The 17572-nt window shown below is 46.0% G+C and overlaps 1 protein-coding gene across 1 annotated transcript in view; it reads right to left on the reverse strand.

The window, feature by feature from the left end:
• LOC130534758 (cell adhesion molecule DSCAML1) overlaps positions 1 to 17572 on the reverse strand; it is a 65806-nt gene that overhangs the window by 4453 nt on the left and 43781 nt on the right. Inside the window, exons 8-34 of the mRNA XM_057049283.1 lie at positions 16820 to 16962; positions 16331 to 16460; positions 15377 to 15655; positions 14991 to 15119; positions 14698 to 14877; positions 13436 to 13641; positions 12542 to 12638; positions 12287 to 12415; positions 12030 to 12197; positions 11850 to 11920; positions 11502 to 11742; positions 9147 to 9293; positions 8864 to 9019; positions 7312 to 7451; positions 4928 to 5081; positions 4093 to 4210; positions 3836 to 3999; positions 3667 to 3765; positions 2602 to 2790; positions 2266 to 2394; positions 2026 to 2184; positions 1768 to 1923; positions 1619 to 1649; positions 1410 to 1528; positions 1154 to 1306; positions 426 to 620; positions 35 to 343 (exon numbers count right to left, since the gene is read on the reverse strand). Coding sequence (XP_056905263.1) covers positions 35 to 343; positions 426 to 620; positions 1154 to 1306; positions 1410 to 1528; positions 1619 to 1649; positions 1768 to 1923; positions 2026 to 2184; positions 2266 to 2394; positions 2602 to 2790; positions 3667 to 3765; positions 3836 to 3999; positions 4093 to 4210; positions 4928 to 5081; positions 7312 to 7451; positions 8864 to 9019; positions 9147 to 9293; positions 11502 to 11742; positions 11850 to 11920; positions 12030 to 12197; positions 12287 to 12415; positions 12542 to 12638; positions 13436 to 13641; positions 14698 to 14877; positions 14991 to 15119; positions 15377 to 15655; positions 16331 to 16460; positions 16820 to 16962 — 4191 coding nt within the window. The remainder of the gene's footprint in view (positions 1 to 34; positions 344 to 425; positions 621 to 1153; positions 1307 to 1409; positions 1529 to 1618; positions 1650 to 1767; positions 1924 to 2025; positions 2185 to 2265; positions 2395 to 2601; positions 2791 to 3666; positions 3766 to 3835; positions 4000 to 4092; positions 4211 to 4927; positions 5082 to 7311; positions 7452 to 8863; positions 9020 to 9146; positions 9294 to 11501; positions 11743 to 11849; positions 11921 to 12029; positions 12198 to 12286; positions 12416 to 12541; positions 12639 to 13435; positions 13642 to 14697; positions 14878 to 14990; positions 15120 to 15376; positions 15656 to 16330; positions 16461 to 16819; positions 16963 to 17572) is intronic.

Genomic DNA, 17572 nt, shown 5'->3' on the forward strand with positions numbered 1-17572 from the left:
CTTGGCCTTTTCCCAGAAACTGGCAAAGACTCACTTTTGGCGCGGTGTGGAATGGGCACGGCTACATTCTTGCCACGGTTGTAATCCTGGGGTTTGGGCGGCGAGGCGGTGAAGCGGCAGATACCAGGTTCCGAGGGCGTGCTCATGGACGTCATGCTGTCCGCGTTGTCGTTGGTGCCTGTGGTCATCTGATCGGAAGAGCTATCGGAGATGAAACACTCGGTAATTTCAAACTTGGCGTGCTGCAGGTGCTCCTCCAGCTTGGCGTGTTCGTACGCCCTCGCCAGTTCCTCGTAGGTGGATGAGGCGCTCTCCGTTGAAACCATGCTGTTGCGCCCCTTGTCTTTGGAAACAAAAGAAGCACATTTGTTAGTGTCTTAAAAGAGTGCGCCAGTGACTGTAAGTGTCGCGTTGCTCTGACCGACCTGTGTCCTGCGACAGGCTGGCACTGTAGCTGTCACTCTCGGTCACCGTGATGCCGTGCTGGGAGCCAACTGTGCGCCAGTCTGAGGTGAGAGTTCGGGACGGCGTGGAGGCCTGACACTTCGTCAGCGTCCACTGACTGGAGTAACGGTTCCTGATGCTGTGGGCTGACTTGACACTTTTCCTCGACACCGGGTCTGTTGGGGAGTAGATGAAGAAGTAATGTTGTAAACAGAGCAAATGAACAACTCTGTTTAAAAACACACAATGTCACAAAGATAATGTGTTGAATAGGTAGATCTTGTTTTTGGAAAATGATATTTTCATTTATCATTTGATGCAACCAGCTTTTATCATGAAGGGAGCATAGCAAATTAAACTGGCCATGATTTAAAAATCAAAACAAAAGAAAGATTTAATGTCATTTATTGCTACAGGAAAGGAAAGATTTCAATTGTTAGGTGACATAAAATGAATGTGTTTCATAACTTACTGCAGCAAATCATTCTTATTATATCTACAGTGACTCATACTGTTAAAAGTGTCAGAGATTTGAAGGAAATCTCAAGGATGGATGTGAAGATAGTTTTGAGTTTTTCATTCCATGTGGAAAAACTGTTTTTGAAATGATATCATTTCAAGCGGGGATGCAGCTAAGACCTCGTCTTGGTTTAGGAAATGATGCGCAAATCCCAGAAAATGTCTCCTAAATGTATGGTTCTGTACTCACTGGTTCCTGGTCTGATGTCGGACATGTCAATCAAAGGTCCGGTGTTCTGGATGAGGGCTTGATGATGGACGGACACGCCTGTACAGAAGCTCTGAGGGTTCCCCGTTTGGTTGAATTCCGTGTCCGTCACAGGGAGGGTGGCTTTGTCTTCACCTGTAACAGACAGGGCGAGTATGAAGGGCAAATGTTGCAGTAGCTCCCAATGTTCACCTGTGACCAAACAACCGCCGTTTGTGTCACTTTCTCCTCCTCTCACCAATTTGCTTGATGCCTTCTTTGTCCTCGATCAGCAGTTGCACTCTCGGGATGTCGATGTGCAGCCGTGGGCCCTGTGGAGGTCCCTTCACTGGGGTGTCAAAGCTGCGGTTGTTTTTGCTGCAACAGACGCACAAAAGAATGTTTTGTTTTTAAAGCCAGGCAGCAAAAATTTGGATTTAGGGATCGAAGTTTGAGATGCAGTCTTACCTTATGAGCATCTCTGCCAGGCTTTTGGCATCTGGAGAGGGGGGAGAGCAAATTTTTTACTGACACACAAATCAATCATTTCCAACAGATGTTCCCGCTGACGTCTGCTCTCTTGTTCCACCGCGCCCTTCCCTCGCTCCCGCCCTCACCTCTGAGCCGTTTCAGCCGCTTCTCTTTGCGCTTCTTGCGGATGATGAAGAGCAACGCGACTCCCACGGTGACCAAAATCACAGGGGAGCCGATGGAGAAGAGTTTCTTGACATCGTCGTTCTTTTCCAGGGGGGATTTGATCGGTGGGATGGTACCTGCAGGGGAATTACGGGGAGAGATTAGTTCCTTCCTATTTATTTCTATGCATATTAAATATTAACAATGATGGTTTTCGTGTGATACATGTAACGACTCACTGCCATCATAGTCTAGTGTGGCAAACTGGGAGCTCTGGTTGCCGCAGCCGGCGCTGTTACAAGCCTTCATCTTCAGCTCGTACCAGGTGGCCTCACGCAGCTCTGCCAGGAACACATCCGCACTCACGTTGGTGCGCACGTTCTGCCATGACCACGTTCCTGTAACAGGTATTAATGAGTGGCTGCTCTTATTTTTCCCAGCGAGGCCAGTTAGTGTGGATCTAACGATGACGGACTGACCTTTCGGCCTGAACTCCAGTGTGACTGCGCTGATTGGACATCCTCCGTTGGCCCAGCCCTGCAGATTGAGGCGTGCGTGGCTGGAGTTGATGTGGGTGAAGACCGGCTGATCCTTGTTGAACTGGGGCTCTGTCAACAGAGCAAACACTTGCATATATCAACACTCTGGAATGTCAAACCTGTAAGGCATAAATGTCTCTAACTGATTTAAAGCAATTTGCAAATTAAGGACATCTTCTGAATAAACTGGTAAAAAGACCCCAGAATATGTTATTTTATAGATGCTGTTCACGCTTGTTGTGTAACGTTTGACGTGCTCCCCTCTCAGCCCCTCACCTCGCCCATGAGTCTTTGCCTCGATGATCTCACTGATGCGTCCGGCTCCAACGCTGTTCTTGGCAGCAAGCTTGACCTTGTACCAGGTTCCACAGCGCAGGTTGTCCAGTTTGAAGGATCGATCACTGGCGCTGATAAAAACATCTTTCCACTCCTCTGTGTTGTCTACAGAGTACTGAAGCACAAAACCTGCACGGACATAGACGCACAGTTCAGATTCAGCGCTCAGATTCAGCGTAGTATCGCCTTTGGCCAGTAGATGGCGGTGTTAGGCTGCTCTGCCCAGGCTTGGCTACTCCGTTCCCGAATGGTTGTTTCTCGGCGTCTCTGCCGCCATTAGTTAAACACAACCCCCCCCCCCCCCCCCCCCCCCCAGACTGGCAAGGCGCTGACTAGGCATGTATGTAAATGAAGATATGCAATGTGGTGACTGTTTTTATAATCAGCTGTCTTGCAGAGACAACTCCCTCTTCCTAAGAGACTCTTCATCCTCCTATTTCTGCAATTTATGGGCTGAACGAGACATGTCTGCTTAACGTGTCAGAGCTTGTCAGAATGTTTGAGACAATAGGCGATGCATTCGAAATGCTGCTGTTCTTTATTAAGATATGAAGGTGCAACCTGCTCACCCTTTGACCTCCCCAAAATGTGTAACTTCTGCTTACCGATGACTACCTTATTGGCTGATACCTATGAGAATATCAGTGATGGATTGTTTTTTCCCCCTCATTTTTGCATAGGAAAAAAGATTAGACATCGTTTCATGACCTGGTGTATACAATTACCAATTCTTAGTGACATAAATTGTTCAAATCTAGAAAAGAAAAGTAGATAGATTGAAATTTCCATCATTGGCTTTTTATTTGTGAGACCAGTAATAACTGTCCACCAACAGTTCAGGAGACAGATAATAATCCGTTAGAGAGCCGCATGTTTGAAAAGAGTGAGAGAAAAATTACAAATATGTTGTCAGAATAATGGCGGGTAAACCACAAGTGAAGTTATGTTAGTCTCCAACAGAGGTGTGTGAGTGTACTGGACACTATCGGGTGTGTGTTTGCTCACCTCTGATGGAGCTGCCGCCATTGTCTCCTGGGATCCATGTGAGAGTGATGGAGGAGGTGGAGGTGGTGGAGACGGTCAGGCGTGGCTGGTCTGGTGGGACTGAGGAACACAGAGTATTCAGTAAAACTCAGATTGTTTATAACAGACGCCATAAAGAGTCCTTTTATACCTTGCACTAAAAGGTTGACTATGATGGTGTCAAAGCCCAGCGTGTTGGTGGCTGTACAGGTGTAGTAACCAGAATCCTCAGCTTTGACAGAGCGCAGCACCAGGGTTCCATTGGTCAGAATAAGACGTTGCCCATCTTGTGACACTGGGATGGCTGTATTCTCACTAACAATAACAGAAATTGGAGAATGTCTTACATATATTCACTATTTAAAACATACAAAACAAGTTTGAGTGGGCGATCTGAGTTATTCTTACCTGTCTTTTGTCCACTTTATAGTAGGTGTAGGTTCTCCTACTGAGCTACAGGGTAGTCGCACCTCCTTCATCCAGGGGGTGGTCACTGTGCCCCCAAATGAAAGAATCTTAGCTGGAGCTGGTGATAGAAGGTAGGAAAATGTAAGAAATATATTAATATTTTCTGCAAAAATACAATTACAATAATAATAAAATCACAATAATGAATCAATATAATTCAAAATGCGCACTTTAGAAATAGGACAAGCAATAACATAAAACTAGTAGAGAGTAGAGAATCTATGTAGGCTTATGGTGCTTTTACTGACCACCCCTCTTCTGCTCACTTTTTTTTTCAAGCTTAGCATTTTAATGCTTTCTCTAGTGCACTTATGCTAAGGTTGAATAAGGTATCGACTGAGCAGGCCTGAGGACACTGCCTTCTACAGCTGGCGATCAGCTGCTGCACTAATCTATACACACGCGTGCACGCTGCATTGGCAAACCTTGGCAGGCAGCTGTCAAAGGAACAAATAGATACAGGAGAGGATAATGCGATGGAAGAGTGAACTTATTCCTCCTGTCTCTTAGTTTGAAGCCTATTGATTGAGCTCCCTTCTTCATTTTCTTAAAGATTCTGCTCTGCTATTGTTAAGTAATAATTAGCTCTCCTCCTGCCGTCCCCCTATCTTTTGCCTCCTTTGTCCACATTTCTCTGACTCGGGCCAAGTAATCTGTCCAAACTCCCAAAGCAGGGTGGGTTCTACAATGCTGCTTTATTTCCTGCTGATCTTCCTGCTGCTATATGATGCAAAGATTCTCATAGGCAAGTTTAATTTTATACTCAGGGACTCACCCTTGGCCGCCGGCTCCACGGTGACCTTGTCGCTGAAATTCCCCTTACCCGCAGTGGTAACAGCTGCAGCCCAGATCAGGTACTGCTGCCGGTGGTTGAGGTGTGTGATTCGGTAGAACAGCAACTCTGGATTGGCTTCATACTCGCTGGGGAGCTAAGGAGAACCACAAAGTAGGAAGAGTGAAAATGCATTTTTATTGGGGTTTTCTTCTATGCAGCCTAAATGCAGCTTCTTAATAATCCCGCAACTCAACTTTGTTTGTGGTTATGTTGGAAGATGCTAATTAGGCCTTTCAACGTCAAAGTCATTACGACTCAGCAGATCTACAGAGCTTGATAAGATGAGTAAAAGCTACTTAAAAGAACTGAATAAACCAGAATATTTAATGTCAATCTTACTTTTCACTCCACCAACTGCACCGTTAATTGAATTTCACGTAAAGGTCACTGGCTGGCTGACTTCATCTTATCAAGAATGTTACTGGCGTGTAGCAGAATTCAGACTTATTCAGCCATTTTATTGATTCCTTATATCAGCCATGACATCATACATAAATGTTAACAAGGTCAAGAACACGAGGGATGATTAAATGTTCGAGAAAAACAAATTTACCCCTTAAAATCCACTGCTGTGTATTTGTCCCTCCAATTCTTTACATCCCAATTCCTGATTGTTGTTTTCTGGTCAAATTGACAGACCAAGGTCATGTTTTTATCCTATCGCAGAGTCCGAAATGATGTGAGGGACTGACTGAACATCACTCTAATATGAACGAGGCAGGAAAACAGGAACAATAGGACAGGAAAGAAGCGGCAGACATGCTGGGGCGTACTGTAAAGACGATATGTTGAAACAGTTGGGCAGATAAATGAGCTGGAGGGGGAGGATAGGAGAAGCACGGAGGAGTCCTTCCCCTCTTCTTCTCTCCCCTCCGCAGGGAGGAGAAAAAGAGATATGAGATGGAGGAAGACAATGAGGGAACAGACAAATGAATGAGTCAGATATCACAAACAGTCATACACTAATGAGGCTTATCTACTGCAGGCATCAGCAGTGATGGGGAGGGCCAAAGAGGAGGGGGGAGCAGCACTGATGCACGCACGCGTGCAAGCACACGCGCACGTGCCAAGTGACACACATGACCTGGAGGTGCGTGTGTAATTGCAGTGTGTTTAACCCAGCCATGTGTCTGCTGTCTAGACATATACACATCACTGTCCCCTTGGCATGCGGACAGACACACAGACACACGGACACACACACAGCAGAGCCTCTTTTTTTGTTTTAACCGCTTGCCAGTCACATTACACGAACAGACCAGTTAATACACGCACGCACGCACACACACACACACACAACACACACACACACACACACACACACACACACACACACACACACACACACACACACACACAAAATAGCATTTTGTGTTTGTAAAAACCTGCAGAGGCTCAGTGATGGTTCTGACCTCATGGCCCAGCGTGATTGCTGCAGACTGGTTTATTCAAGGTGAACAGATTGCAGTCTTCCTCCCATTTAACGAGTGAGACCCCCCCCCCTTTTTTACATCCTCTCTGCCGTCCCTCCTCACTTTCATGCACATCAGTGTTATTGCCTCCACTATCCATATTTGTTTCAAAAATGACTGCGTGGATGAATGGATATTGGCAGGAAGGAAGGAAGGAAGGAAGGAAGGAAGGAAGGAAGGAAGGAAGGAAGGAAGGAAGGAAGGAAGGAAGGAAGGAAGGAATGGGCCACAATGTAGATTTAATGGGTATTAAGACACAGAAGAGATGGGGGAATGATTGTGAAAGTGAGATAATGAAAAAAGGAACAAAAGTCCTCCTCATGTGGTGAGTTTATTCCCCATCCCTCCTTCTTTCTCTCCAGTCACAATCATTTACATAGTAATCATCCTGAACTCTAGAGATAGATAGATAGACAGACAGACAGACAGACAGGACACATTCTGTGTGTGTTGTGCATGTGTGTGTGTGTGTGATGTGTGTTTCGCTATTGGTTTGTTTTCTGCCCTCGTTGATGAACAGATCAGGTTGTCCTGGCAACATGATGAGACGCAGATATGCAAATGAGGATGGAGTGTGAGCTTGCACGAACACGCACTGCGGTATAAAGAGAGCTCAGTTTGCTCTCTCTCACACATGCACACGCACACACACTGCTGAGACTGCAGCATTACACCCCCCTCACCCACCATAGACACATATACACATGCACGCATTCACTTTGGATACAAGTTCATCATTCCAGAAATATGAAAGAAAATGTGATATCTCTTCATGACCAGTCGTATTTGAATACCCCCCCCCCCCCCACACACACACACACACACACACTCTGCACCCCCAGGATAACTCACCGGTTGGCCTGACCCGGGGCTGGAGCAGTAGATGGTGTACTTGCGGATGATTCCATTCGGTTTATGAGGGGGTAACCATGACACCACCACGCTGCTGGCAGAGGAGGGCACAGCTTTGATGCCAGCTGGAGGTCCAGGGTCTAAAATGGAAATGAAGGAAAAGACAGCCTCATTTTAATTCTGCCCAGATGACATTTGAGCTATTTTCTGTTTTCTGTGACCAAGATTACACAATAAGACCATGTATTCATATATTTCTGGACCTCGAAGGCCTGGTGACGGTGATTTTTCATTTGCAATGTCATTGGTTCTCAAGCTGTTAAAGAACCTCTTGTCCCTTTGCACCTCATAGCTGAATTTCTTCTTGTCGTGACTATTTCCAGCGTCGTGTTCATCAGCTCAGTGTTCAAGTGTGTGTTTGAGGTAAATCCTGAGACAGTTGTACAATACAAAACATACACAATGGTGAGGCATCTATGGACGAACACACGCACACGTTGAAAGGGAGGCTCTTGGTAAAAGCATAAAGTAGAGACATGATGTGTTTTGTCTCCCGTCTGCACTTAATGTCCGCTGCCTTTGTGCTGATGAGAGGGAGGCAGGAGGAGAGCAGGCTGAAAACTGCCTGTTTGCACAATTCAATACAATTCAACTAAACACTTTTTCCATATGCTGCAGACAGAACCCAGGGCAGAGGGAAGCCTGGAACAGAGAGGGAGGCAGAGGACGCCGAACGTGTGTGAAGAGGCTGCCCTTGAACACAGTGTTAACCCGCCCGAGAGGAAATAAAGCTGCAATCGGCTCGGCCCTGATAAACACACATACAGACGCGCTCAGTCACACGCGCGTACTCAAAGACTGACATAACACACATATTTGAAGAGCCCTTGCACCAACGCCGGCTCATAAAATGTAGAGAGGAAGAGAGAATAAAAGCCCTTTTTCTAAAATGACACTTCTTAGAAACAGTGCCCCCCTCCCTCCCTCTGTCTCTTTCTTGTGTGGTACCTCTCTCCCTCATATTCTCCATCTCTAGACGCCTTCCTCCTCCTCTGCTTGGCCCCAGGGACAGAGAAGAGAGGCGGATACGGATGTAATCCACAACCCGCCAGTGTAAGCACAAAATTAATTCTCTTTAAGCCACAAAGAATTAATCCCTCTCCTTGTCCTGGGTGCTGAGCTAGACTTGCACACAAACAATAACGCAGCGAACACACGTGTGCGCCCGCACACCGATGCAAAGACAGCCGCGTGGACTCACGCGCATGGATGCGCACCCTCCGGCTCCTTCTCCCCCCTGACACACACAGACACAGGCTTTTTGGCTTCTTAATACTCATTAGTACTGGTAATAGCACTTTAGAGCACAAAGAGGTTTTAATCAGCAACCTCAGCCTTACAAAGAACTCCTCCTCCTTCCTCCGGCAGCCTGAAACAAAAACCCTTTGGACTCCACCTAAGATGTGCAAACCAAATACCCGTTGTTCTTGGTGAGGACTTGATGTGTAGAGGGAGCTAAAAAAGAAAGAAAGAAAATGAGCTAAGAACTCACAGTCTTCGCGGGTTTGGATGTACAGGACGTTGCTACGGACACCGTCCCCCGCCTGGGTGTAGGCCAGGACCTGGATGCTGTAGTTGGTGAACTTCTCCAAACCTTTGAGGGCCACCTGCTCTTTGGTGGTGGTGATGTTTTGCATCTCGCCCCATTCTGAGAAGCAAATGGACAGATGGACCTGTTGAAATCTAGTTTGTGGATTTTTACGATGTTGTGCTTCTACTCAGTGACTTGTAAAGCTTACACACTGGACCTTTGCCCTTTGAAATGTCCACATTACCTCCATCTGGGAAGACAGCCCAGAACACCACACGATATCCCTTCAGCACGCCGTGGAGCGTCATCCTCGGGGGTTCAGCCCATGTGATTGCTGCCTCATCCGACGTCACCGAAATGGCTCGGACGTTCTGAGGAGGTTGACTGGGCACTGAAAATAAACACAGCCAGAAAAGTGAACTTTGAACAGAGCTGAGGGGGCAACAGGAGAAGAGATGGTGAGATCTGGAGATGATTAGAATCTGTGAGTTTTCATTGGCTAAAAGAGAAAATTGAATTCAGGAGGTGTACAGATGCCAGGGCCAACTATTAATTGGATTAATTATGCGATGCATGCGCGCCGGTCAATGAGATTATGTGTTTGAAAGCTTGAGCTGAAGGTGATCACACCAGCAGCTGTATGAAATCAAACACCCGCAGATCTTTCACATCTACTGCTGCTGTATAACCAATTTGATGTCATCAGTCTGGCTAAATTTAAAACAAATAAACCAACCTACAAAATAAAAACCCGGTCTGAGACAAAGACTTCGAGAAATATCTTGCCTTATTCTGATTGAAGTCTGGAATATAAGTTGATGGATATCACAGGTGAATGTATATTCTTGCTCTAATGATGATTCCTGTTGTTGCCATAGCAAGGAATGGCTGCATACCAAAGATGTTTATAAATGCTGTAAAACGACACTCGTGCCACAATTTTCCCACATCTCTGTTGTCACCCCTATGACAGACCATGCTGATAAAAAGTAGTAAACCTGCTCTTTCGAGCAAAAACCATCATCTCAAATGAGCTTTCCTTAGCTAGCTAATTAATACCCACTCTTCAAACTTCAGTGAATAAACAGGCTGTCCATAGATCTGAAGCTTCCAGGTTGATGCATGGGACCGTCCCCACAAACACCATCTCTCTCTCCACAAGCCCTCTTCTGTCCCTGTCCCACCAGGTGTCTCTTCTATTGGCTACCGCTGACCACTAGCCTTTCACGTTTTGAATAATGCACACTGTTGATAATGAACAGAGGTCAGCCTGTGAGAAAACGACAGACAGGAAGAGAGGAAGAGAGTCGCCTGAAAGAGAGTGGCTGGGCCAAGTAACACCAGGGAATTTCTCTGCAGCTGGTGAAGAGGGGAGGCGAGGAGGACAGAGGAAGGGAGAGCAAGGGGGATTGGAACACACAAGAAAAGGGGTTTTGCATGAATAAACCTTTAGGCTCCAAGTCCAAAGACTGAAGAGGCAGAAATCTTTCTAGGTTTGACTTAAGTGTGTGAGAGAAAATGGAAGGTTAGCAAGGCTGTAGCATAAGCAAAGGGAGTTTTGGACTAGAGCTGCAGCGAGAGAGGAAATGGAGGATGAGGGGCAGAGGAAGAGCTAAAAGAAAGGGGAGCAAGGGAAGGGCAGAAAGATGAAAAGAGAGAGAGAGAGTGAGACAATGCACTCAGCTGTGGATAATTACAGCAGGAAGCTAGCAGAAGGATCTAGAGAGAGACAGACAGAGAGACAAGCTAATTATAATTATTTTTAGTATGCTTGTTGTTACCACTATTATCATAATGGCCATCAATATCACTGTCACCACGGTGACAGCCACAGAGAAAAGCTGGAGGGCTCTGAGACTGCTCTGGACCAATTGGACTCAGCCAACTGTTCAACTCTGTGTGTGTGTGTGTGTGTGTGTGTGTGTGTGTGTGTGTGTGTGCGTGTGTGTGTGTGTGTGTGTGCAGTGCACAGTGAAGACAGAGGGATGGTTGGTAAATGTATAAATCCTGGTGCAATTTTTATTTGAAAGAATAATTTATTTGTTTTCGTTCTTTTATTTCATAGCAGCCAACAAAAATGCTGACACTGTTTCAATCGAAACTGGGAAAAAATGTTCTCCCAACACATATTCTTCCGTTTGGTTGATTTACTAGATTTTTTTTTTATTTGAGTACTGTTAGATATACATTATTATTATATAATACGGGTTTTATCTTTATATTTGGTAGCCATCAGGATCATGACTGCATTTCCACATTGCTTCAGTCACCCTCTGAAATGCTGCTGAATGCTGTGTTGTGTGTACAAGACCACGGGTGCCCTTGATATCTACGAAGCATTTTTATTCCAGCAGCCAACATTCATTTGTGGTGAAAGACTCAAACAAAAGTACTCATTTTTGTGTTACAAAGCATGCCGTGATTTGACACGGATCCGATGACGAGAAAGCCAAAAGAACAATGGAGAGTGGGGAAGCGTAGTGACTGTGCGACACAGCCGAAGTGGGCGGAGAGTCGTATTTGGCAGTTAACTTGTCAACTCAATGCGATGCATCCCTTTTCATGATGTGCGGAATGGGCGTTTTATTGTCATCCTCACCATCTTCCAGTGTTGTAGCATTGATCTCGGAGCTCGAGGGCCCTGTGCCGGCTCTGTTGAATGCCTGGACGACCACACCGTACTGGGCAAATTTCTTCAGGTTGTCCAGGGTGTAGACTTCGCTATCGCCGGTGGCCTTCATCTCCACAATGCTGTACTGGCCGTTACTGCCTGGGCCGTTTTCTCGATAACCGATCTGGTAACCCCTGATAACGCCATTCTGAAGCTCCTTCCTGGGAGCCTTAAACGCATAAACCATAACTCATTACAGCCCTTTCAATCATAGAGATACGTAAGATCAAGAATAGATATTTTGGTTATTGCATTTTAGGCCTGTTGGAACCTCACCTTCCAGGTGACCCTTATACTCTGAGAAGTGACCGGCTGCAGGATCACATCCATAGGAGGACCATCAGGCTCTGCAGAGAGATCCAAGAGTTAAAGCAGCTCTGTGGGTTCCAGTAAATCTCTTCAACCGTTCCAAGTTGAGGTTTTATTTCCAGACAAAAATGGCCCTATGAGACGTACGTGCTTCCTCTGTGCTGATGGTAAGTTCTTTACTGGCCTCGCTCTTCCCTATGGAATTGTAGGAGAACATACGGATGCTGTAGACAGAGGCAGGATGGAGGTCCACTATGTTGGCCTGGTTGTTGGTGGGGGAGATGTTGCGAGTCGCGTGTTTCAGCTCCCAAGTATCTGATGAAAGAGTGGACCGTAAAATTAGAATGATTTCATTTAGATTTTGTCAACTTCTGAAAAAAAAGTAATGTAATAAATAATCTTACCTGTCTTGTTCTTGTACTCAATGTCGTAGGAGGTGATGGCACTGTTTCCATCGAATCTCTGTGTCCAGCGAAGATTCATACTCCGATCTTTCACCTCTCGTACTTCCAACTCAGGAGGGTCAGGGGGCTCTGAGGATTCAAAGGGAGCAAACAGAGGAGAGGGTGTGACAATGAAGAAGAGAATCTGGAAATGCAGCCGCTTATGTCAATATATGGAGGAGCTGGCACCTTATAAATGTAAATGGGCGCGGTTACCTTGAACAGTGAGCTGGATGAGGCCTCGTCCTTCTCCGTATGAGTTGATGGCGTGACAGGAAAAGAAAACGGAGTCCTCACGCTCTGCTGGCTTCAGCTGTGTTGTGGAGAGGGAAGAACGTCAAACATGAAGGAGATGAAGAACCTTGTCTTTGTGCAAGCCAACGCTGCGGAACACAGCTTTGTCATAAAGAGACATAAAGAGACAGCTTAATGAGACTGTCCTCCACCTTGCCCGGGTGGTGTTCAACTGACTTTTGGCACAGTGTGCCGGGACAGCTGTGTTGTGAAGCAAGCACAGTTGTCAAGAAAAGGACATGTTTGCATGATTATTTTATTCAAAGTTACAGCTTCCACCCCTCCTGTAATTACATGGGACTTTCTGATGGAAAGACATCAGTCAGTGAACTGAGAAACAACAGAACGCTTTTCAACTTTCATTTCATGCGGAGCCATGGAGGAGCCTTCTACAGTATCTGCAGTGTCTCTGCGGCTGTACATTAACCAAAAACCTGGTCAGAGGATTGTTGCAGGAGGTTTCCTTTACAAGGTTTATGGGGGTGGCAGAAACTTGGATAAAGTCCATCACAGAAAAGGAGTTCAGTCAGACAACTCCGGATTAGATTTAATAACTTTAATCAATAAAAGTGGCAGAGCTGCAATAATTCAGCAATAAATTAGTGCAGAGCACCAAGAGAGGGTGATACTCCAAACAGCAGTGGCAGCACATAGCAAATTGAGAACAATCAGTTAAATTTGGGGGTTTAATCAGTCCCACTGAAGAGAGCATGCGATGTGTCAGCTGGCCAGAATTTGCACCACTTTTTTCCCCGCCTGAACTCTCTCTGCAGGCTTCGCATCATAAAAACCAAAATTCTAATTGTTACCACCTACCTTGAGCGTGGACAACACCTCATCTGTCTTCTCATTAGGACTTGTGGTAATGGAGTAGCGGGGATTACGGTCAGGGTCGATGACAGTGTCCCCTCTCTCCCAGCGGATGATGATGGGCCATTCTCCCCTGGCTGTACAGTTAAGCTCTTTCGTGTGACCCTTCTTGGCCATGGTGGTGTTGGGGTGACTGGTGATCATCGCTGGGACTGAAAGGGGAAAAGAAACGATGCGTGAGAACGATAGAGGGAGATAGTGGGAGCAAATTGGAGCAGGAGGAAATGGCGAGAGTGCAGAGATATCAGTGGAGAGATCAATGGAGGAAGAAAAGGAAGGGAAAGAGAGAGCGAGCAGATAATAATTGGGGTTTAAGTGGAAGAGGGGAGTGGAAAAGGTAGAGTTCAGGGGAGCCAAGTTCCATTGCAGTAGTGTAATTGAAGAACTATGATCAATGAAGTAAAATCAATAAAGCTCTGCTTTGATTATCTAATAGTTAACACCAGGATTGGGCAAACGAAGAGGTGAAAACGATACACTCGTCACTGCTCAGACACTTAATCTTCTCTGGCCAACACTTTCACACGCAATACCAATATAAGGAGAGCGCCGCTGCTTGGTTTCCATTGTTTATTCACCTCCTTCTCCCTTTTCTTCTTTTTCTTTATACCTCCCTCTCCACTGAGCAAAACAGACAGAATTGAAGGAGGCAGAGAAGAGGAACGGTTGAATCAATAACACTAACAGCAGAACAGGAGGTGGAGGGCAATTCTCTAATAGCAGAATATGGTCAAACTGGTGATTTTATTTAGCCGCTTCGATGCGTCCATGCTGGAAGAGCGGCATGAAACGAAGTGGTTCGAGGTGCCCTGCGAGGTCATGCCCGGCTCCAGTCTGTGTGTATTTTCATATCCACCACACACGCTGTCGCAGACACGAGGTTAGGATAAAGAGATTGATAGCAGGCAATGATTGCCCTCAAAGTGTTTTGATAGTCTCTGGACAGATCCCGAGGGTGGCAGGATCAATTGGTCAGGTGCTCACTTTCTCACTGCCTGTTCAATGCACAGGCACCACGCGTGATTCAGCTGACTCTGTCTCCCTTGCTTCTTTCTTTTTCTGTCCACATTCACCTTTGCTAATTTTGCCATTTTACACCTCTGCGTGGATGTCCACATACACAGAGGACAGAGAAAGCAGTGTGTGATGTCTCATTGGTGTGTCTACGCCATGAAATAAGTCACACTTGGATAGGAGTGTCAGCTTACTCTTAACAGTGAGGACCATGCTCTTGCTGATGTCTGAGCCCACGCCGTTGGAGGCCTGGCAGAGGTAAAAGCCTCGGTCTTCTTCCAGGACGTGTCGTATAAGAAGGGAGCCATTACTCATGAGCTGGATGCGGCCCGTCAGAGGCACAGGGTGGTACTGCTGCGGATTCCCGATGCCCGCTGGATGAAAAGGAGATATTGATGAATCTTGTGGTTGTGGTGATTTCTGCACGTTAATCAGACCCGTGACAGGGAGGTGTGCACAGCTAAAGGATGAAAGGTGTGTCCCATACCTAGTGTACCTTTGGCATGCTTCCACATAACCTTAGGGGGAGGATATCCATCAACGGAACAGTTCAAGATTCCCGCCTTCCCGTAGATCCCGTCCTGATTGTTGGGCTGCACTACGAACCGAGGAGGCACTAGATAGGGAGGAAAAGTGAGCGTTCTTTTTATACAATAGTGAATTCCTCAGGTGAGACGGTTGAGGTCTGCGTCTCAGTCGCTGCTGTTGACGTCAGTCTCAAGTGTTATAGCTTCTCTTCTGTCCAAGAGGAAATTGTCTGACTTTATTTATAGCTTAATCTTCAACACAGGGTCAAACTTCATTTGATATGAAAGCCAGTTGCCTTTAGCATAAATCAAGAACCCAGATTTCTTATTCTGTGACAGGTCTTACCTGTCACCGTGAGTTGCCTCTCCGTGCTGACAGTGGCGGCATCGTTGCTGGCGATGCAGGTGTAGTTGCCATTGTGCTTCAGCGACACTTTGGATATCTGAAGTGAGCTCATGAACTCCTTCGTGTCAATGGTGATGCCTGAGGAGGGCACGATCTCCTGGCCATCCTTGCGCCACGTGATGCGTATGGGCATGTCTCCGGACGCCACCACGCAGGCGATGTACATCAATTTGCCAATGGAAGTCGGGGGAAAGTCAAATGGCTGGATCAGCGGGGGAACTGTGACAAGGGAAGGAATGAAAGTGTGTGTGTGAGTTCAAATAACATTAACAAAACAGCGGAAATAGTGGATATGAAAGACATACAACAGTGAAATAACAAGCACAGAAGCAAAAGGTAGAAAAAGGCAAAGAGGGAGTGTAATAAAGGGGAAAAATACACTTGAAGGAGGAGTTATGAAATGTGCAGGGTGAGGAAGAGGTAAAGATGCGTATTTGAAGCAGACATAAATGAGAAAAACAACAGAGGAATTCAGATGTGAAGACAAACAGAGATTACCATTCAGGGGCACAGAAAGGACATGGAGGTGTTTCAGTAAAAGGAGAGAGAATTTAGCAATAAAGATGTTGGAGGAGCTTGAAAAAAAGACTACTGGGAGCTCACAGAACCTCCCCAGCTCAGCCAGTACTGGCCAGTCCACATTTGCATATATTCATGCTAGCCCATATTCTACCTACACCCCCACACATTGAAAATGCCCACGCATGTACATGCACAGCAGAAAGCAGGAATTTGCAGACATCTGTTGCTAAACATGTACATGATGTGTCTGTCTTTCTGACTCTCCGATTACTTCCACTCACTGGAATCAATCCCAGCGGTCACCAGGTGAGGGGCGGAGATAGATCCTGCACAGTTTGCCAGTTTCTCTCACACCAGTCACTCAAAACTGACCTTTGACAGTGACGTAGATGGTCTGCGTGATGAAGAGCTGCGGCTGGATCAGCACGCTGCAGACGTACGCCCCCTCGTCCATCCCCTTCTGAACATCGCTGAGCTTCAGCGTTCCGTTCTCAAACACCACCTGCACAGACGACAGCACCATTAGACAAGAATATAACACCTTCTTCTTCTCTTTTATTTACTGTAGCTGAGACCGTAGGAGAGATAAAAACATCTACTGTGGGGGACAGTCTAAGGCTGCTGCACTGCAAGTTTGATATCAATTCGGCATAAATTTCAGGAGTGGGACACACAAAATGTAAAAAGTGAAAACTGGCTGAACTTCATATTACTTTATTTTTGTGAAGGTTGCACAGTTGTAGCAGTCTTTTCTTTTATTAGTTTACACATGGTTGCTGTTGAAGTTCGGGGTTTGGAGGGCACTTTGGCACTCGTTTGTGCAGCCAGCTATTTCAGTTAGGTGAATAAAATGAACTTCACCTGACGATGGTTGTCAGGAAGCAGAAGCCCCTCTTTGTACCAGTTGATTGAGTAATACGGGTACCCAATCACTCGGCAGTTAATGAAAGTGTTCCTTCCAGCCACCGCGGTGACGTTCTTCATAGGCCGAATCCTCGGAGGACCTGGTGGGCAGACGGAGAAAGAAAAAGAAGACGAAAGTCAGTCGACTTTGTGAGGAGCGGGACATGGAATTTTAGGAATCAAGGGGAGGGGTGGAGAGGAAGGGAAGGAAAGAAGTGTAGGAAGAGAAAGAAGCTAGGATGTCTGAACCTCCAAAACAGTTACAGAGGAGCAACTGAGCACTCATGCACACTATCATGAGCTGTAGCACAATTTCAGCACAAATTTTCATCCTGCTTCAACATGATCTAGTTAAAGGTGTTTAAAATAGCCGTTCTAATTTTAGATTCCAATGTTTTATCATTGTGAATGCCTTGAAGGATTCGATGCACCCATAGATGCAGACTCAGAAATGAACTGATTGCATTTCTGATTTTATGTTAGAAGTCAGAGGTCAGTGTGTTCAGGTGCCTTAACAACTGAACAGCGTTCAATTAAGATTGAATCCAACACAATTTGATCTACATAAAGTCAGTTCATAACAAAAATCTCCTCATGATGGAGTCAATCCAGATGGAATTCTGCTATTTCCCTACAAGCAACAATGGCAAGAAAAAACCTTCAACACACCCTTGATGATTCAAATCTTTTAAAAGAAACTAAGAACAGGTC

Source organism: Takifugu flavidus, chromosome 12 (assembly GCF_003711565.1).
Source record: "Takifugu flavidus isolate HTHZ2018 chromosome 12, ASM371156v2, whole genome shotgun sequence".
Classification (NCBI taxonomy): Eukaryota; Metazoa; Chordata; class Actinopteri; order Tetraodontiformes; family Tetraodontidae; genus Takifugu; species Takifugu flavidus.